This window comes from Salmo trutta, chromosome 14 (assembly GCF_901001165.1).
Source record: "Salmo trutta chromosome 14, fSalTru1.1, whole genome shotgun sequence".
Taxonomy (NCBI): domain Eukaryota; kingdom Metazoa; phylum Chordata; class Actinopteri; order Salmoniformes; family Salmonidae; genus Salmo; species Salmo trutta.
In genome coordinates, this window is record NC_042970.1 from 49,036,615 (window position 1) to 49,058,582 (window position 21,968).

The following is a 21,968-nucleotide window of genomic DNA, read 5'->3' on the forward strand; positions in this document are numbered from 1 at the left end:
TGACAGAGTCTGGAGACGCCGTGGAGAACGTTCTGCTGCCTGCAACATCCTCCAGCATGACCTGTTTGGCAGTGGGTCGGTCATGGTGTGGGGTGGCATTTCTTTGGGGGGCCGCACAGCCCTCCATGTGCTCGCCAGAGGTAGCCTGACTGCCATTAGGTACCAAGATGAGATCCTCAGACCCCTTGTGAGACCATATGCTGGTGCGGTTGGCCCTGAGTTCCTCCTAATGCAAGACAATGCTAGACCTCATGTGGCTGGAGTGTGTCAGCAGTTCCTGCAAGAGGAAGGCATTGATGCTATGGACTGGCCCGCCCGTTCCCCAGACCTGAATCCAATTGGGACATCTGGGATATCATGTCTCGCTCCATCCACCAACGCCACGTTGCACCACATATCATAGACATATCAGTGTGGATGACGGATCACCACCTCAAGCTGAACCTCGGCAAGATGGAGCTGCTCTTCCTCCCGGGGAAGGACTGCCCGTTCCATGATCTCGCCATCACGGTTGACAACTCCCTTGTGTCCTCCTCCCAGAGTGCTAAGAACCTTGGCGTGATCCTGGACAACACCCTGTCGTTCTCCACTAACATCAAGGCGGTGACCCGATCCTGTAGGTTCATGCTCTACAACATTCGCAGAGTACGACCCTGCCTCACACAGGAAGCGACGCAGGTCCTAATCCAGGCACTTGTCATCTCCCGTCTGGATTACTGCAACTCGCTGTTGGCTGGGCTCCCTGCCTGTGCCATTAAACCCCTACAACTCATCCAGAACGCCGCAGCCCGTCTGGTGTTTAACCTTCCCAAGTTCTCTCACGTCACCCCGCTCCTCCGCTCTCTCCACTGGCTTCCAGTTGAAGCTCGCATCCGCTACAAGACCATGGTGCTTGCCTACGGAGCTGTGAGGGGAACGGCACCTCCATACCTTCAGGCTCTGATCAGGCCCTACACCCAAACAAGGGCACTGCGTTCATCCACCTCTGGCCTGCTGGCCCCCCTACCTCTGAGGAAGCATGGTTCCCGCTCAGCCCAGTCCAAACTGTTTGCTGCTCTTGCACCCCAATGGTGGAACAAGCTCCCTCACGACGCCAGGACAGCGGAGTCAATCACCACCTTCCGGAGACACCTGAAACCCCACCTCTTTAAGGAATACCTGGGATAGGATAAAGTAATCCTTCTAACCCCCCCCCCCCCCCCTTAAAAGATTTAGATGCACTATTGTAAAGTGGTTGTTCCACTGGATATCATAAGGTGAATGCACCAATTTGTAAGTCGCTCTGGATAAGAGCGTCTGCTAAATGACTTAAATGTAAATGTAACCACAGACTGTCCAGGAGTTGGCGGATGCTTTATTCCAGGTCTGGGAGGAGATCCCTCAGGAGACCATCCGCCACCTCATCAGGAGTATGCCCAGGCGTTGTAGGGAGGTCATACAGGCACGTGGAGGTCACACACACTACTGAGCCTCATTTTGACTTGTTTTAAGGACATTACATCAAAGTTGGATCAGCCTGTAGTGTGGTTTTCCACTTCAATTTTGAGTGTGACTCCAAATCCAGACCTCCATGGGTTGATAAATTGGATTTCCATTGATTATTTTTGTGTGATTTTGTTGTCAGCACATTCAAATATGTAAAGAAAAAAGTATTTAATAAGATTATTTCTTTCATTCAGATCTAGGATGTGTTGTTTAAGTGTTCCCTTTATTTTTTTGAGCAGTATATATATATAGTCTAGTGAGCATGCGTACGGTCAGTGCAAGATAAAGTCAGTGCAGATAGTTCGGGTACCATTAATTTACTATTTAGCAGTCTGGCTATTTAACAGTCTTATAGCTTGGGGGTAGAAGCTCTCTCGGAGCCTGCTGGTCCGAGAGCCGATGCTACGGTACCGTTTGCTGGACGGTAGCAGACTGAACAGTCTATGGCTTGGGTGGATGGAGTCTTTGGCAATTTTTCAGGCCTTCCTCTGACACCGCCTAATATAGAGGTGTTGGATGGCAGGGAACTTGGCTCCAGTGATGTACTAGGCTGTCCGCACCACCCTCTGTAGTGCTTGTCAGTCAAGTGTAGTGCATTTGCCATACAAAGCGGTGATGCAGCCAGTCAAGATGCTCTCGATGATGCAGCAGTAGAACTTCTTAAGAATCTTGTCAGCCTCCCGAGGGGGAAGAGTCACTGTCGTGCCCTCTTCACGACTGTGCGGATGTGTGTGGAACATGTTAGGTCTTTAGTGATGTGGACACCAAGGAACTTGAAGCTCTCAACCCACTCCACAACAGTCCCGTCAATATGGATGGGGGTGTGCTCTCCCCACTTTCTCCTATAGTCCACGATCAGCTCGTTGCTCTTACTGACATTGAGGGAGAGGTTATCATCCTGGCACCACTCTGCGAAGTCTCTGACCTCCTCCCTGTAGGCTGACTCATCGCCGTTGGTGATCAGGCCAACCACCATCGTGTCCTCAGCAAACTTGATGATGGTGTTGGAGTTGTGCGTGGCCATGCAGTCATGGGTGACCAGGGAGTACAAGAGGGGACTAAGCACACGCCTCTGAGGGACCCCCGTGTTGAGGGTCAGCTTGGCGGAAGTGTTGTTGCCTACCCTCACCTCCTGGGGCCGGCCCGTCAGGAAGTCCAGGCTCCAGTTGCCATGGGAGGAGTTCAGTCCCAGGGTTCCTAACTTGATGATGAGCTTGGAGGGGACTATGGTGTTGAACACCGAGCTGTTGTCTATGAACAGCATTCTCACATAGTTACTATATTTCCCCTCTTGTCCAGGTGGGAGAGGGCAGTGTGAAGTGCAGTTGAGATTGCGGTATCTGTGGATCTGTTGGGGTGGTTATGCGAATTTGACTGGGTCTAGGGTGTTGATGTGTGTTATGACCAGCCTTTCAAAGCACTTTATAATTACAGATGTGAGTGCTACAGGGTGATAGCCATTTAGCCAGGTTACCTTGGAGCTTTTGGGAACAGGGACAATGGTGGTCAGCTTGAAACATGTTGGGATTAAAGACTGGGATAGATTGAACATTTCTGTGAAGACACTTGCCAGCTGGTCAGCAAATGCTCTGTTATTTAGGTAGTTTACTCAAATGAGTATGGAAGCTGATCAATGTGTAATTGTGTCAACATGATATGTTAGCCTCTACGGGCTAGGGGGCAGCATTGAGAATTTTGGAAAAAATATGTGCCCATTTTTAACTGCCTCCTACACCAACTTAGAAGCTAGAATATGCATATTATTGTTCAGGTTTGGATAGAAAACACCCTAAAGTTTCTAAAACTGTTTGAATGGTGTCTGTGAGTATAACAGAACTCCTATGGCAGGCAAAAACCTGAGAAGGTTTCATGCAGGAAGTACCCTGTCTGACAAGGTGTTGTTGTTCTTGCTTCTGTTTTTTGAAGAGTCAGGATCTTAGCTGTAACGTGACAATTCCTAGGGCTCCAATAGGCTCTCAGAACCCGGGAAAAACCTGAACGATGACGAGGCAGCCTCAGGCTGAAACACATTATCTCCTTTTCCAAGTGTCCCATCAGGGGACAATAGAATTAGGCGCGTGCGCGATTCGCCCCCGTGGAGTATTTTCATTCGGCTGTTTAGCTAATTGCAGATTCCCGGTCGGAATATTATCGCTTTTCTACGAGATAAATTGCATAAAAATTGATTTTAAACAGCGGTTGACATGCTTCGAAGTACGGTAATGGAATATTTAGAATTTTTGGTCACGTTCTGCGCCATGCGCACGACCGTGATTTAGCATTCTGATAGTGTCTAGAACGCACAAACAAAACGCCGCTGTTTGGATATAACGATGGATTATTTGGGACCAAACCTACATTTGTTATTGAAGTAGAAGTCCTGGGAGTGCATTCTGACGAAGAACAGGAAAGGTAAGACCATTTTTCTTATAGGAAATGTGATTTTGGTGAAGGCTGAACTGGGTGGGTGTCTAAATAGCTAGCCCGTGATGGCTGGGCTATGTACTTAGAATATTGCAAAATTTTAAAATCGGACATATCGAGTGCATAGAGGAGTAATGTATCTATAATTCTTAAAATAATTGTTATGCTTTTTGTGAACGTTTATCGTGAGTAATTTAGCAAATTGTTAGTAAATTCCCTGGAAGTTTGCGGGGGTATGCTTTTTCTGAACGTCACATGCTAATGTAAAAAGCTGGTTTTTGATATAAATATGAACTTGATTGAACAGACATGCATGTATTGTATAACATAATGTCCTAGGTGTGTCATCTGATGAAGATCATAAAAGGTTAGTGCTGCATTTAGCTGTGGTTTGGGTTTTTGTGACATTATATGCTAGCTTGAAAAATGGGTGTCTGATTATTTCTGGCTGGGCACTCTCCTGACATAATCTAATGTTTTGCTTTCGTTGTAAAGCCTTTTTGAAATCGGACAGTGTGGTTAGATTAACTGAAAAGGACACAGCTTGTTTCCAATGCCAAGCAGGGTACATAGAGATAGGCATCTGGATGGTAGACTTGTTCTCACTGACTTGTTCTCCCCTCATTTACCAGTAGGAGTCACTGTTCAGGCAGGAATCGTTGATGTTGAAAGAATGATGTTTATTCAAACATACCATTTTACTATCGACATTGAAACAAGGTCAAATAAAATATGTCTAATCAAATATAACATTTATTTCAACCACCCAATATATAGTGAATATAGGATGATAAAGATTTTTTACGTTTCTATGTGGAATTTTCAATGCAATTTCAACGTATACAAAGTTCTGATGATTACGTTGAAATTCAATTGATGTAACAACCTGTTAGTCAGGTTAAGTCAATGCATTTAAGTTGAAGTTTTACCCTAATTGCAATGTTTACAACGCTGGTTGAAATGAGATGAAAACAGTACTGGTTGATGACTTTTTTTCAAATCCAATGTATTTTCCACGTTGATTCAACATCACAATACGTTGACAAATTACGTTGAAACAACATTGATTCAACCAGTTTGTGCCCAGTGGGATAGTTCCCTCGAATGTATGTAAGGCAGGTAGGCCTACTCTATGAATAGTATCTTCTCCCTGTGCCCATTTGTTGTCTTGTGGTTCCATCAGAATAATCATGTCTTTTCTGTTCTGGCTTTCTTTGTTGTCTTTAATAGTTTGTGATATTCAACTGCATATTGTGTTTTTATGGAATGTGGTCCACTCTGGCTTGTGTTCTTGGGTTTGAGAAAGACACTATATCAAAATAACTTAACTAACCAAATCACTTAACTAACCAAATTCAACTTTCATACACACAGCCCTTTATTGTTTAAAAAAGAGACCTAAATCTGTGAAATATGCCTTTGAATTTCCTCAGAGAAACCTCATCTATCCTGGTCTCAACAATTCCTTACATGTTGACCAAACCGGACGCGCGCACGTTGATTTTGTTCACCCACACCAGAAGCGATCAGGACGCACAGGTTGAAATATCAAAACAAACTCTGAACCAATTATATTAATTTGGGGACAGATCAAAAAGGATTAAACATTTATGGCAATTTAACTCGCTAGCTTGCTGTTACTAGCTAATTTGTCCTGGTATGTAAACATTGGGTTGTTATTTTTCCTGAAATGCAAAAGGTCCTCAACTCCGACAATTAATCCACAGATAAAACTGTAAACCAAATTTGTTTCTCGTCATCTCTTCTCCTTCCTTAAGGCTTATTTTTCTTCTTTGGACTTCATATGGTGGTTGGCAACCAACTTTACAGCATTACTGCAACCTACCAGAGTGTGGACCTAAGTTTATCTTTCAATCACCCACGTGGGTATATGCTCCTAAAAACCTATGAAGAGATGGCACATGGATATATGTTCCTGAGCATTATCTCAATGGAACTCCTTCAAGATTGTTGGAAAAGCATTCCAGGTGAAGACTTGGTCTTTTACCAAATAAGGCTATCTTCTGTATACCACCCCTACCTTGACACAACACAACTGATTGGCTCAAATGCATTAAGAAGGAAAGAAATTCCAGGAATTAATTTTTAACAAGACAAACCTGTTAGTTGAAATGCATTCCAGGTGACTACCTCATTAAGCTGGTTGAGAGAATGCAAAGAGTGTGCAAAGCTGTCATCAAGGCAAAGGGTGGCTCCTTTGAAGAATCTCAAATATAAGATATATTTTGATTTGTTTAATACATGATTCCATATGTGTTATTTCATAGTTTTGATGTCTTCACTATTATTCTACAATGTAGAAAATAGTAAAAAATAAAGAAAAACCCTTGAATGAGTAGGTGTGTCCGGACTTTTGACTGGTACTGTATAACGAGCCACATATTGCTATATCTGTTTTATATTTTCACTCCTGGCTAGGATGAGAAGATTTATAGGACCACAGTTGTGGTTACTTTAATCCACACTAATGTTGCATTACAAAAACAAAGCATTTTACAGTCTACATCTCAACTGTGTTACAAATTGCAATCAGGGTATTGTTTTGTTCAGACAGTTCAGTGTATTGCTTTTTTGATTCCTTACTTAGTGTTGCACAAGTACTTCGTAGGCCAGATGCAAGTTGTGCTATTTTAGTCCAAATGTGAGTTGTTGTGATATCCTATCAACGCAGAGGATGAAGCTCTCAAAGAAAAGCAGAACACTGCCCTCTTGCGGAAAACAATGAGCAATGGCATAATCCACATTGCCTCCTCTCTCTAACAGAGTGAAGAAGCCTTATCCAGGGGTTATTGTGTTGTAAATTGAATTATCAATTTGTAAAAATCATCATATCCATAAAAAAAAGTGTTTTTCAAAATATATAATTGTGCCAACATTTTGTTAAATCCCATCATCAGACGTGGATATTTCTTGACAAGAAAGTCAAACTAAGATAACAAAATCCGAAACCATTCTAGTTACAATGATCAATGACTGGATAAACAATTGTAAAGACGTTACACTGGCTTCAAAATTCAATATGTGCTGAATTAATCTGGTATTCGATTCCTCCAACAGCTCGAACTCTGTGAATAACTACGTTTCTGGTATTATGTAAAGTACTGACATTTTGTGTGGGAAGTTAAGATCTTCCCCATTTGCCATTGCCGAAATCTATTTCTGGAATTTATGGACCAATTATTCTCGTCAGTTTCATTCACTATGGCGATGCTCAGCGTAACAGGTACATTTTTATATATGGCAATACATCTAAAGAGTATTTGTTCAATATGGACGTTTATATGGATGGACATTTATTTTTTTTTACAATTAACCACAATGCTGAGGACTTGACAAATTCAAATGTTAACATTTATAATTTTGTAAACTTATTAATTTGTAAATGGTTTGATTCAATATAAAAATGACAGCTTTCAGTGCATTCATATTTACAGATACTTATTTCTCCTATAGTATATAAGTATACATACATTGTACATGTACTGTCTTACAGCATGAACATAAACAGCACAAAATAACTTTGTTGGCACACCATTATTCTTTGTCGGCACTTAATTTACAAAGCATTTTTATTTTTAATATCTTTAAATAATGACCTGTTTTATATACAGTGAGGTCTAAAAGTATTTGGACAGTGACAAGTGTTGTTGTTCTGGCTCTGTGCAGACTGACAGCTTTAATTTGAACGTATTTTCATCCATATCTGGTGAACCGTTTCGAAATTACAGGTCTTTTTGTACATACCCCCTCATTTTAGTATTTGGTTTGTGGTGGTAAATAGACAGCTACGAAGAATATAGATGAAAACTCTTGGTAAATAGTGTGGTCTACAGTTTAACAGGAGATATGCTACCTCAGGTGAGCAAAACCTTGAGACTTCCTAAGATTTCTACAAACTTGTTTTGGCTGTGTTTGTGATTATTTTGTGCCCAACAGAAATTAATGGTAAATATTGTATTGTGTAATTTTGTAATAACTTTTATTGTAAATAAGAATAGAATATGTTTCTGAACACCTCTACAATAACGTGGCTGCTACCATGATTACAGATAATCCTGAATTAATCGTGAATAATGATGAGTGAGAAATTTGAGGCATAAATATCATACCCCCCCAACAATGCTATCATTCCTTGTTATTGGTAATGTCTTGGGGGTATGATCTTTGTGCCGCTGTAAGTTTGTAGAGTCACTAGCTTGATATAGTCATTGTGCGCTAGGAATAGGGGGACCAAGTAGTAAACTTTTGACTACTTTAATACACATATTTAAGTGAATTGTCCAAATAGTTTTGGTTCCCTAAAATGGGGGGGGGGGGCTTTGCACAAAAAGTGCGGTAATTTCGAAATGGTTCACTCGATATGAATGAAAATACCCTCAAATTAAAGCTGACAGTCTGCACTTTGTATTATTTCAAATCCAAAGTGCTTGAGTGCAGAGCCAAAACAACAACAAATGTGTCACTGTCCAAATACTTTTTGTTTTTTTATCATTCGTTTTTATACTCAACAGATTGGTGTAGTCAGAATATATGTTACAGTCAGTGTATGGTTTAAAGAATATTCACTCTCAGTAAGTTGTGGGGAGGGAAGTTGGAGCAGTTACACAACACCAAAATGTCCTTTTCTTCTCCTTCTCACCCAGTGCTCACCATCTTGTGGCTTGGGCAATCAGCCAGGGTGGTTTGGACTCAGGGTAAGCATGCTCTCTCTTGCATATTTCCAAATGTGCTTGTTAAACTGGTTGTTTCTCTCCGTACACAGTTATAAGTAAATTAATAAGGCACATTATGTATTATAAGTTAAAGGTATAGTTAGTCGAGTATCACGAAAGAACATGAAGCTCTTTAGGGAGTATGCGAGCACAGATGTTCGCTTTGCCTAGCAGAGGTCTGCCCCTTAAGCCAGGGGAGGCGAAGTTCTACGAATCTTAATCAGAGACGGAAGAAGAAGCGAGACACCCCACTCAGCTTTTTTTCTGTTTTGTTTCTGGTTGAATAAAAGTCAATATACTAAGTAGACCAGACCCAACTGTTATTGCATAGACTGGTTGGTTGTATAGCAACAAAACCGACGGGTGTGCAACTATGGGGGAAACTATTGCACAATGAGCACTTGTTGTCTCTCATATATATTGTTACAGTTGTTGGTTAGCTAGCTAGTGAATTATAGCCATATTAGCATTGACATGAAATAAGTCAAAACAAGTCATGGTATCATGAACAAGACAAAACTAGATGAAACGAGACACCTACGATTCCCCACATGGCAGCTTCTTGTCAATTTTGCTAGCTATCTGACCATTCAGAATCATAACAATGCACGGCTTCCAGCTCTATCGACGCGTGCGCATCATTTTCACCGAATCCCATCTATTGGTGTCTATGGGAGACACACCCAATTAAGTTCACACAACTTTATTCGCCATAAGCGCAAGTGTAGCGGCTCAGGTAGTGCAGCTCACAACTTTATTCGCCATAAGCGCAAGTGTAGCGCTCAGGTAGTGCAGCTCATCCAGGATGGCACATCAATGCGAGCTGTGGCAAGAAGGTTTGCTGTGTCTGTCAGCGTAGTGTCCAGAGCATGGAGGCGCTACCAGGAGACAGGCCAGTACATCAGGAGACGTGGAGGAGGCCGTAGGAGGGCAACAACCCAGCAGCAGGACCGCTACCTCCGCCTTTGTGCAAGGAGGAGCAGGAAGAGCACTGCCAGAGCCCTGCAAAATGACCTCCAGCAGGCCACAAATGTGCATGTGTCTGCTCAAACGGTCAGAAACAGACTCCATGAGGGTGGTATGAGGGCCCGACGTCCACAGGTGGGGGTTGTGCTTACAGCCCAACACCGTGCAGGACGTTTGGCATTTGCCAGAGAACACCAAGATTGGCAAATTCGCCACTGGCGCCCTGTGCTCTTCACAGATGAAAGCAGGTTCACACTGAGCATGTGACAGAGGTGACAGAGTCTGGAGACGCTGTGGAGAACGTTCTGCTGCCTGCAACATCCTCCAGCATGACCGGTTTGGCGGTGGGTCAGTCATGGTGTGGGGTGGCATTTCTTTGGGGGGCCGCACAGCCCTCCATGTGCTCGCCAGAGGTAGCCTGACTGCCATTAGGTACCGAGATGAGATCCTCAGACCCCTTGTGAGACCATATGCTGGTGCGGTTGGCCCTGGGTTCTTCCTAATGCAAGACAATGCTAGACCTCATGTGGCTGGAGTGTGTCAGCAGTTCCTGCAAGAGGAAGGCATTGATGCTATGGACTGGCCCGCCCGTTCCCCAGACCTGAATCCAATTGAGCACATCTGGGACATCATGTCTCGCTCCATCCACCAACGCCACGTTGCACCACAGACTGTCCAGGACTTGGCGGATGCTTTAGTCCAGGTCTGGGAGGAGATCCCTCAGGAGACCATCCGCCACCTCATCAGGAGCATGCCCAGGCGTTGTTGGGAGGTCATACAGGCACGTGGAGGCCACACACACTGCTGAGCCTCATTTTGACTTGTTTTAAGGACATTACATCAAAGTTGTATCAGCCTGTAGTGTGGTTTTCCACTTCAATTTTGAGTGTGACTCCAAATCCAGACCTCCATGGGTTGATAAATTGGATTTCCATTGATTATTTTTGTGTGATTTTGTTGTCAGCACATTCAACTATGTAAAGAAAAAAGTATTTAATAAGATTATTTCTTTCATTCAGATCTAGGATGTGTTGTTTAAGTGTTCCCTTTATTTTTTTGAGCAGTGTATATTAATAAACAACTGGGGTGTAGTCATTACTCAGATTCAGGTAGGTCCCTTCCTGTTTGCTGAACCTTTCCAATAGAAACGCTAGTTTTAGTTACAAAATGTAACGTTTTTCAACTGTTCGGAGTAATGATTACACCCCTGACTATAACTATAACACAGGAAAACAGCTTGTAACAGTTTCCCTTAAGAATGTTGTATACTTTGCATTGTATCAGAATATCCTTCTGTAAAGCAACATCCTCTTCACAAGTCAAGTGTTGTGATTAACTGGAGATCTGTAGTGTGGTCACCTATGTAGCAAGTATCAGTTTAAAGGGGTGTTTTCCTGGTTGCATAAAGGTTTTGCAAGGCTGGATCCATCTAACGCTATGAAATGTGAAAATTGTGCAACCGAGTACTTTTGCATGGCACTGTGTAACCCATAGGCAATACGATGTATTGAAAAACAAGGTGTGTGTGTGTGTGTGTGTGTGTGTGTGATAGGCAGTTGTTAGGACTTTAATTGGGGAGGATGGGATCTTAGTAATGGCTGGAACAGAATAAATGGAATCGAACACGTCAAACACATGGTTTCCATGTGTTTGATACCATTGCATTCACTGCATTCTGGCCATTATTATGAGCCACCCATCAGCAGCCTCCTGTGGTGTGTGTGTTGCTGTACCTTTGTAGTGATTTCACACTTTTCTCACTCTTCCACAGGCCCTCTTCCAGCCCCCTCGCTCTCTTTCTACCGCCCCCGTTTTGGCCGCAACATCCAACTTTTCTCAGACGTGGAGCTGATCTGCACACTTCCGACAAATGTTAGATTGCCAATAACTGTCTTTTTTGGCTGGGACAACCAATCCCTCTCTGCAATACATTCCCTCACTATACAAAACAGAGAGGATGTCAGGTTCACCACGAAAGCCATTGCAGCCAATGAGGGGATCTACGTATGCTGGTACAATGCCAGCAATACTGGAGACGTGTCGGGAACAAGCAATCCAGCCAACCTGACCATCTGTAAGTGTGTCATAATGTCTAACTCTCTTATTACAGATCGTCATGAGGGCATACAAATGTAATGTTTAACGGATGCCTCTCTTCACTTAAAAAAAATTGAAATAAACTTCCAGTAAAGAGATACACAACTTCCTCTCAGATTATGGCTGAACTATGCCTCTTTTAGTCTCCCCAAGAGACAAACGCTAGGTGTTGAACTAAGGTTGCTACAGTATTTTAGTTTCAGGATTAGTTGTGCATTATTTGTTTGCTCGCCTCACGGTCGTCAGTTGAATGGTGTTTCCTCCAACACATTAGTGCAACTGGCTTCCGTGTTAAGCGGGCGGGTATTAAGAAGCGCGGTTTGGCGTGTCATGTTTCGGGGGACGCATGACTCGACCTTCGCCTCCCGAGCCCGTTGGGGAGTTGCAGCGATGAGACGAAATTGGGGAGAAAAAGGGGGTAAAATGGAATCAGTAAAACCTTACAGGCCTTACAGATAATTATTATGTCATCAGCGATTAGATCATCTCAAATCAAATTGCATTTGTCATGTGCCGAAAAGAACATAACAACATTACTGTGAAAGGCTTACTTACAAGCCCATTTCCAAAAATGCAGTTCAAGAAATAGAGTTAAGAAAATATTTACTAAATAAACTAAAGGAAAAATGTAATAAAAAGTAACACAATAAAATAACATAAACGAGGCTATATACAGAGGGTACAGGTTAGGCGAGGTAATTTGCAGGTAGGAGTAAAGTGAGTATACATAGATAATAAACAGCTAGTAGCAGCAGTGTAAAATCATCTCTAACCAATCTAAGCCAATGACGAATTTTCAAACTGCCGCTTTACCCACGTGTGTTCTGGCTTTGGCCCAACCCATCGGTCTCTGGACCAATCACACGGCCCTGAATGTGTTTGCATTCGGGGAAGAGTCGGGGTGTACTCAGATCCAGAATCATCGCGGAGAAGAAACTAATGCTGTGTGCGTGGCGTAGCATTTGGCTGGAGAAAGGAGTCTGGGTAGCCAGGCAAAAAATGACTTGTTTGCAATGAAAAAAGAGTGGAATAAAACTAGCAGGCCAGCTGATCTGATGACGTTACGGTGTCAAGCTTGATACAAGACAGCAGAAATGGTCATTGCCTGTATTCAATCAAGTAACATCCGATCAGGAACAACAAAATCGAGATATAAAAGAGATAAACGGAAGAATATGACATTTTACAACTGAATTTTTTGTTGTTGATTAGACTGGAAATGTAGCATACAAAATCATTTAATTCAAAATACAACACTATCACAATTTTGTTTCAAATGTGTAGCCTATAGTTCAGGAATATTTTCTTTTCCCCTCTTGATAAGAAATAACTGTCTTTTATTAGGACAAGTAAAATAATTAATGGATTACCTAAATTGAAATTTAAGATTTAATCCTTTCTTCAAAACATAAAATGTGTAGGATACGGGTCATTGGCATTCAGTTGAAGGCCTATGGAATGATTGTAGTAGATGCGTCGCCCTAAGTCCGCTCAAATATCAAGATTAAAATGGTACGATGATAATACCTAGCAGAGGGCAAAATCGTCTTGAAAAATGTTGGTTGCAATCAGGACTAAAAGACAGAGGAAGAGGTGAAGCGAGAGAGTTTACGCTGCCCAAAAGCTGTACATGTTAAGCAGATCATTCATTATTAAGCTAGTGAGGAGTTTTTGTATGGGGGACAATGAGAGAATGTCGAATTTAGTCAAGACGAAAATGAATTGCTATTTTGATATGTGAGGCTTATTTGATCTAGTAGAAGTTTCGTAATGTTACGAGTGTAATGATATACACTAACTGGCCAGTTTATTAGGTACAAACATTTAGTACTGGATCGGACCCCCCTTTGCCTCCAGAACAGCCTGAATTTTTTGGGGCATCCTACAAGGTGTTGGGAAATGTTCCACAGGGATGTTGTTCCATGCTAACATAATGGCATCACGCAGTTGCTGCAGATTGGACGGCAATACATTCATGCTACAAACATCCCATTCTGTCTCATCTCAAAGAGGCTCTATTGGGTTGAGGTCTGGGGACTGCGCAGGCCACTCAAGTAAACTGAACTTTTTCCACTCCTCAATTGTCCAGTGTTGGTGATTGTGTGCCCACTGGAGCCCCTTCTTTGTTATCGCTGATAGGAGTGGAACTCGGTGTGGTCGTCTGCTGCAATAGCCCATCAACGTCAAAGATCGACGGGTTGTGTGTTCAGAGATGCCGAGATGCAGCCTGCTTTATATAGTAAGCCACGGCCACGTGACTCACTTTCTGTAGGAGAGATCCATTATCGTGAACGAGGTGGTGTGCGTAATAAACTGGTCGGTGAGTGTGATGCACGTGACATCCCGGGAACTTTGAGAAAAAGCACTTTATATCGGAGTTCGAGGCGGTCTATGCATATTCATGAGGCTAGCATAGCATCTCACTCTCCATTGAATACAGGCGGTTGACGTCAACATCCATTGAATATTCAAACAATTATTAAAATAACGAGAAGTATCCACCAATCCAAAGAGAGGTATAGGCGAGGGCTTGACAGCCCGCCGTTCCACTCTGTGGACAACAAACCCTATTGTTAGGGCAGAGACAAGCTTCTCGACATTATATCCAGTGTCTCTGATGCAAGATAACAAGACATCCATGTTAAGGCTGTCACGCCCTGATCTGTCTTTATGCTTGTCTCCACCCCCCTCCAGGTGTCGCCCATCTTCCCCTGTGTATTTATACCTGTGTTTTCTGTCTGTCTGTTGCCAGTTCATCTTGTTTGTTCAAGCCTACCAGCATTTTGTCTCAGCGCCTGGTTGTCCCTAGTCTCGCTTTTCTTGTTCTCCTGGTTTTTGACCTTTTCCAGTCCTGACCCTGTTCCCGCCCGCCTGACCACTGCCTGCCTCTGAGCCTTCCTGCCGTTCTGTACCTTTGCTCCGCCTCTGCATTACTGACTTCTGCCTGACCTGACCCTGAACTTGCCTGCCGTCTTGTACCTTGGCCTCTGCTCTAGATTATTGACCTCCGCCTGCCTTGACCTGTCGTTTGCCTGCCCCTGTGGTTACAATAAACATTGTTACTTCACACAGTCTGCACTTGGGTCTTACCTTGATCCCTGATAAAGGCGTTTACAGGCGGGCCGCGGTAACTTGCGAAGGTCTCATAGACTTAATGTGGGTAGGAAGGCAGGCAGCCAAACGCAAGTAGTTTTGCAAGCGGCGCAGTTTGTGGTGCTCGCATCCGTGAGACCGCTGGTCTCTACACACGTTAGGCAGATTTTCTTACAGTTCAATTGCCATTTACCGCTGCCCGTCTGCAAGCGCCTTTATGGGGCGTTACATTGGTGGCGGATAATGGGTTGCAATTGAGATCAGCTGTGCGGGTGATTTTACCTTGTATTGATGGTTTAACGAGAGATCAGCTGTCAATCAAGTGGCCATCACGAGTTGTCGCAATAAGGCTTGAATCGATCCCTAAGTCATTATGATTACTGAAATCTACAAAGGAACAAATAGCCAAGAGATGAAGACTTAAAGAGAACTGTCCATCAATACATTTATGACATTCACTGTCTTATCTCTCTGACTCTTATATATCTTTCCATCTGTCTTCGACACTCGAATAGCCTCTCTTCCAGGGCCAATTTTGGTGGTGCCCGCCTTCATACCCATCGGAGGAAACTACACCATCAGCTGCCAAACTACCACCCGCTTCCCCAACAGAACCCTGGCCCTTTACTACAGACAGCTGCCTGTTACTGTGGGAAACGAGATCTTTAAGTTTCAGGGGTCAGCGGCCCTTCTTGACAACCACGATTCCATTACACTGAGCAGGTGGCTAGTGGACAGCACAGAAACCTTCGAGTTTGTCTGCAGACTGGAGATTGTGGACTTCAACCAGCATATTTACCTCTCTCCTCCCTCCAGTCCCCACCCAGCTATTGCAGGTCGGTGTATGAGCTCAGGAAGAGTTAATAGTCAATAGGCCTACAGCAATAATGCTGTGTTGTACTGTAATGTAATGTGTTGGCAGTCTGAAGGCACTGACCAGCGTCCAGTAAAAAGCATGAGCTGACGCACAACCAAAAACTGTTTCTAGAGGTGCTAACTAAGGGAGAGTAAACTTTATAAAAAAATACGAAAGAAAGTCGACACCTGTATATTCTCCCAGCAATTTAATAACGAAGGAAAGTCACACAGTCATATACTGAATGCTCACAACAATTTACTGGGTAAACAAACGTTTCGGCTCTCAGTGCCCTCTTCCAGAAGGCACTGCGTGCCGAAACGTCGGTTTACCCAGTCAATTTTATGTGAGCATTCAGTATATGACTGTGTGACTTTCCTTCTTTATTTGTTATACTGTATATGACCAGATTCAAATTACTAACTAAAAAGTCAACTGTTGAATATGTAATATGTCCTCTGACCCTCCACCCCGCTTCTCACAGAGGAGGCCCCTATCCGTCTTGTGCCCCAGTATCAGGGCTCCAAGTGTCTGGGACAACTGGAGGTGCAGGTCAGAGGCAGCTGGGGCCCTGTGTGCCAACAGATAGAAAGCTGGAACCCGACAATGGGTAGCGTGGTTTGTCGAGAGCTGGGCTGTGGGACACTATCTTCCGTCTCGACGAAGCAAGACTTCAACCATAAGGTTGACTTCTCCATCGGTTCCATATTGTGCAGAGGAAGCGAGGGACGACTCAGGGAGTGTCAGATTGATGCGGTGCAGCCCCTTTGTAACTCAAGGAAGGGGCTGAAAATAGTTTGCTCAGGTGGGAGAGAGTGCATTCTTCATTAAGTTATGTTGGTTGGTGTTAATTCTGTACAACTCTTTAACAGGTTGTTGGTTGTTAAATTGCTGTCAGTGCAGGGTTTTTCACAATCCTGGTTTTGGGGACCCAAAGGTCTGCACATGTTTGTTTATAGCCCACCACTAATTTAACGGATTAAACTTAAAAACTGTTCATCAATCTTTTGATAAGTTGAATCAGGTGTTTTATTGTTGGTTTTGAAAAATAAATTCACCCCTTTGGGTCCCCAGGATTGGGAAACACTCTGTAAAAGCATTACCTAATGTTTTGTGACACTGTTTTGACCAGATACTTGTATTTTGAAGATTTGTTAATTTTGATATTTTGTATGGATTATTTTTTTTGGTCTGTATTATTTTTCTAATCCTCTCCCTCTGCCTGTAGATGCTTTGCCAACTACTAAGATCTCAGTCACAGGCTACAGAGAGGTATCGAGAGTCGACATCAGTGATGAGCACTCGTTGGAATTGTCCTGCATGTTCAATGCCCCTTGGTTTGGTACGGAAAAGGTAATACTGTAGCTCCTTATAATACTGTGCCTAGTAACTACGCTAACAGTGAAACTGAGAAAAATGGCTTTAAAGTTTTTTTTTGCTAGCCAGCCAAATATGTTGTAGGTAGATAAGTGATAATGCAGTGATGTATCATCTTATTATTGAACTAATTCTTATGCACATCAACCATGCCCACTGATCTGACCTATGAACCCTAAAATGCTGTTACTGCACTCTGCCAATTTATGACCTTAAAACTTCTTCAGGATCACACCCTTTTTTCAATTTTCACCTAAAATGACACCCAAATCTAACTGCCTGTAACTCAGGCCCTGAAGCAAGGATATGCATATTCTTGGAACCATTTTAAAGGAAACACTTTGAAGTTTGTGGAAATGTGAACGGAATGTAGGATACTATAACACAATAGATCTGGTAAAAGATAATACAAAGAAAAAAACTAACTTTTTTGTACCGTCATCTTTGAAATGCAAGAGAAAGGCCATCATGTATTATTCCAGCCCAGCTGCAATTTAGATTTTGGCCACTAGATGACATCATTGTATGTGCAAAGTTTTAGACTGATCCAATGAACCATTGCATCTCTGTTAAAAAAATTGTATCAAGACTGCCCAAATGTGCCTAATTGGTTTATTAATAACTTTTCATGTTCAAAATTGTGCACCCTCCTCAAACAATAGAATGGTATTGCGACAGGTAGCCTAGTGGTTAGAGCGTTGGACTAGTAACCAAAAGGTTGCAAGATTGAATCCCTGAGCTGACAAGGTAAAAATCTGCCCCTGAACAAGGCAGTTAACCCACTGTCATTGAAAATAAGAATTTGTTCTTAACTGACTTGACTAGTTAAGTAAAGATAAAATAAAATACAAAATATTATTTTACTGTAATAGCTACTGTAAATTGGACAGTGCAGTTAGATTAACAAGAATTTAAGCTTTCTGCCAATATCAGATATGTATATGTCCTATGAAATGTTCTTGTTACTTACAACCTCAAGCTAATGGCATTAGCCTATGTTAGCTCAACGTCCCGCAGAGGACCCACCGATAAACAACTATATGGGTAATGTAAAGGCAAAGTGCAGTATCTACGATCTAACTGTGTTTTTCTGTTTGATGGAAACCGTTTGAGAGGTCTAACTTTACTGAACAAAAATATAAACACAACATGCAACAATTTCAACGATTTTACTGAGTTACCGTTCATATAAAGAAATCGGTCAATTGAAATGAATTCATTAGGCCCTAATGTATGGATTTCACATGACTGGGAATGCAGATATTCATCTGTTGGTCACAAATACCTTGAGAAATAGGCAGTGGCGTCAGTATCTGGTGTATCTGGTGTGACCAGTAACCAGTCAGTATCTGGTTGTGACCACCATTTATCTCAAGCGGTGCTACACATCTCCTTCTCATAGAGTTGATCAGGCTGTTGATTATGGCCTGTGGAATGTTGTCCCACTCATCTTCAATGGTTGTGCAACATTTTCTGGACATTGGCGGGAACTGGAACACGCTGCCGTACAAGTCGATCCAGACCATTCCGAACATGCTCAATGGGTGACAAGTCTGGCGAGTATGCAGGCCATGAATTATCTGGGACATTTTCAGCTTCCAGGAATTGTGTACAGATCCTTGCGACTTGGGGAGGTGCATTATCATGCTTAAACATGAAGTGATGGCGGAAATAGGCCTCAGGATCTCATCACGGTATCTCTGTGCATTCAAATTGATATCGATAAACTGCAATTGTGTTTGTTGTCCATAGCTTATGCCTGCCCATACCATAACCCCACCGCAACCATGGGGCACTCTGTTCACAACTTTGACATCAGCAAACAGCTCACCCACACAACTCCATACATGTGGTCTGCGGTTGTGAGGCCGGTTGAACGTACTGCCAAATTCTCTAAAATGACATAAGGAGGCTTATGGTAGAGAACATTACATTCTCTGACAACAGCTCTGGTGGAAATTCCTGCAGTTAGCATGCCAATTGCACGCTCCGTCAACTTGAATACATCTGTGGCGTTGTGTGACTGCACATCAGAGAGTGGCATTTTATTGTCCCAGCATGAGGTGCACCTATTTAATGATCATGGTGTTTAATCAGGTGGATGGAGTATCTTGGCAAAAAAAACATGTTCACTAACAGGGATGGTAACACATTTATGCACATTTCGGGGATATTTTATTTCAGCTCATGAAACATGGGACCAACACTTTACATGTTGCATTTATATGTTTGTTCAGTGTACATTCCAACTGTATTTAATGGTTTTATGTAGTTATCTTTTCATGTTTTGAATGTTGTATTGTAGTAACCCTCAACCACTATTTTCATCATGCAGAGTAATTATACCTCAAACATATTTTGGACTTTGTGCAATATCTACAATCTAAATGTGTGTATCCAAATTTCTTGTTGTTTTTCTGTTTGACTTTGTATGGTCATTTATTTTACTTAGTTGTCATGATTTATATGCATAAAAATCCCTTTATAATAAGATAATACATCAGTGCATTATTACTTATCTACACCATATTGGCTGGACAGCAAATAAACGTTATAGCCATTTCTCTCAGCTTCACTGTTTGCATAGTTACTGCACTTTGCCTGTGTATGGCAGAGTTGGTAAATGCAGTCAAAACATAATGGAACAAAGCCAAAGTGCAGTAACTTCTGTTACTACTGTTTGCCTTGGTTTTTACTTGGATTTTGCAGTTACTGCACATTTCACACTCCATGTTCTCTGAAACTGAACGTAATTGAACCAGGACACTTTGTCACACGATAAAACATATACTATAAAGCCTGATTTCAGTCTTAACTACATTTTGCCCAAAAGTGTAGTTACTGCATTTTGCCTTTGTAGGGCAGAATACTGGTGGTATGCTAGTACTGTATAATGTTAACAACAACTCAATTTGTGATGTTTCTTCACGTCATTTTACTCAGCTTTTCATGGACTTGACGAGGGTCTCCATAGATTCGTACATTAACATAATCGACAATGTGCAAATCGCCTCAGGAGAAAAGATGAGGACCATGCTTCATGCCCCTGTCTTATCAGGAGAGTATGCCTGTAGAATTAGAGGGTCTGAACAGACTGTGTCCTCAGTGAGGATCTTCGTGAGCAGTGAGTACCTATGTTTTCTCGCTTAACTAAAAGCAACTCCATCTCTTGTATAGGTATTCACAGTATGTCTACCTCTCCCCTACTCTGTACTGTAACCTGCTTGCATAATGACTGTCTGAATTATCTTACACTCCATACCCAATGCTTACATTTTACAGTAACTCTTGTGTTCTCCGTTCACTTTCAACAGAATGGTACAAACCAAATGTTGGACTCATCATCACGGCTCTCCTCACAGCCGTATCTGGAGCAGCCATATTAGTGTATATGTGTGTCTATCGTGTCCAGAAGGGGGAGACAGCAAATGCTGTCACTTCTCAAGGGGTGTCCACAGCTGACCCAGAGGCCTCACCAGGAATGGAGAGAGTGTCTAGAAACATGCAGGAAGCCACCCCCTGAAAATCTCCATACAATCCCTATGCAGTAAACTTTTTGTGTATTTACAATTAAATAAAATGTATGGACCTGTCTGAAACGTCACCCTAAACCCTATATAGTGCCCTACTTTCTACCAGTCATGTGGCTCTGGTGAAGAAGATGTGCACAATAAAGCACACTGGTTCAATCAATGTTGTTTCCATATCATTTCAATGAAATGATGTTGAACCAACGTGGAATAAACGAGTAATTTACGTCTGTGCCCAGTGGGGAGTAGGGTGACATTTGTAATTTGCCCTATAGGTGATTCCTCACGAAACTAAAACAAAAAAAATACCATGACTAAAATTACTCCATTAATGTATTAATGTCCCAAAGTGGGTTCTCTGCTAGTCTTAACGTTATGGCCCATTTTATACAGAGTAATTGGCTTGGTAGGCAATGTAACCAATCACAGCCCTCCTTAGACATCCTGCAATGCACCAAAACAGAGGGTGACCATTTTTTTTATCAATTTTCACATTCACTGTGTTGGGGAGGCTTACAAATTGGATCATAACTTTAAAAGTAGCAGAGATCCCACTCTGGAACGTTGATATGTCTGTAGAGTATATTATGTTCAACAATAAATAGAATAATTAGCTCAATCAAAAATGTTAGATTTTCAATATGCACGTTTATATTTTTCAATATTTATACATTTATGTTAGAAATGTGTTATTGAAATCAAAATACTACTCATATTACAGAGCAATTAATTATTTCCCCAATTATGTTTTCTGTCAAATATATGTCAACAATCTTTCCTTCAAAGATCCATCTATGGGTAAAATGTTGTGAAAATCTGAAAATCATGGTCTTTTTTTGTTCTAGTAACATGAGGAGTCACTATTACAGAATGTCTGTGATTATGCTTCTTTATTGCAATCTAATAAGACTGTCTTGAGGAGGACAGGAAGTCATAAATAGTTCAATCAAACTCAATTGTTGTATATGAAATGAATGTGAAATCAAACAGTGGGTCTAATCTTTGGATGTTGTCTTTAATTATGTGTTTGATGTGTCCCTTCATTTTTTTTTACTGTATTATTGACTGTATGTTTGTTTTACTCCATGTGTAACTCTGTGTTGTTGTATGTGTCGAACTGCTTTGCTTTATCTTGGCCAGGTCACAATTGTAAATGAGGACTTGTTCTCAACTTGCCTACCTGGTTAAATAAATAAAATAAATTAGACAATGACCGATAACTTACTGGGTTTTTGAGTGCTTGATGTATTCAGCAAATGATGAGTATTTTATTCATATGAATAATCAGTTATCAGTTTAATGAGGTTTAATACTCTGAAAATCCAAAATGCTCAACATTGTAGTTTCATTTGATCAAAGGAGGTGCTAGATGGTGCCAGAGATGCATGTGAAGCACAGACAATTCAG

General features: G+C 42.0%; 2 protein-coding genes across 3 annotated transcripts; both read left to right on the forward strand.

Moving 5' to 3' along the window:
* Window positions 1–411: 411 nt before the first annotated feature.
* LOC115207110 (uncharacterized) lies at window positions 412–1,167 on the forward strand (the record flags this gene model as incomplete). The annotated part of the gene is made up of 1 exon (XM_029774106.1): window positions 412–1,167. A coding segment is annotated over one exon (756 nt), but the record flags the coding sequence as incomplete, so codon positions are not given.
* A 5,935-nt stretch (window positions 1,168–7,102) lies between these two features.
* Window positions 7,103–21,785, forward strand: si:dkey-195m11.11 (uncharacterized). 2 transcript variants are annotated; one of them, XM_029776244.1, is made up of 8 exons: window positions 7,103–7,153; window positions 8,574–8,624; window positions 11,380–11,682; window positions 15,314–15,634; window positions 16,139–16,459; window positions 16,883–17,007; window positions 19,975–20,155; window positions 20,346–21,785. In XM_029776244.1, exons 1-8 carry the CDS (start codon window positions 7,132–7,134, stop codon window positions 20,552–20,554), a joined length of 1,533 nt encoding a protein of 510 aa, XP_029632104.1. In that variant the 5' UTR covers window positions 7,103–7,131; the 3' UTR covers window positions 20,555–21,785. The 2 variants fall into 2 exon arrangements, with proteins under 2 accessions (XP_029632104.1, XP_029632105.1); XM_029776245.1 differs by lacking the exon at window positions 7,103–7,153 and having other exon boundaries at window positions 8,531–8,624.
* Window positions 21,786–21,968: the final 183 nt, after the last annotated feature.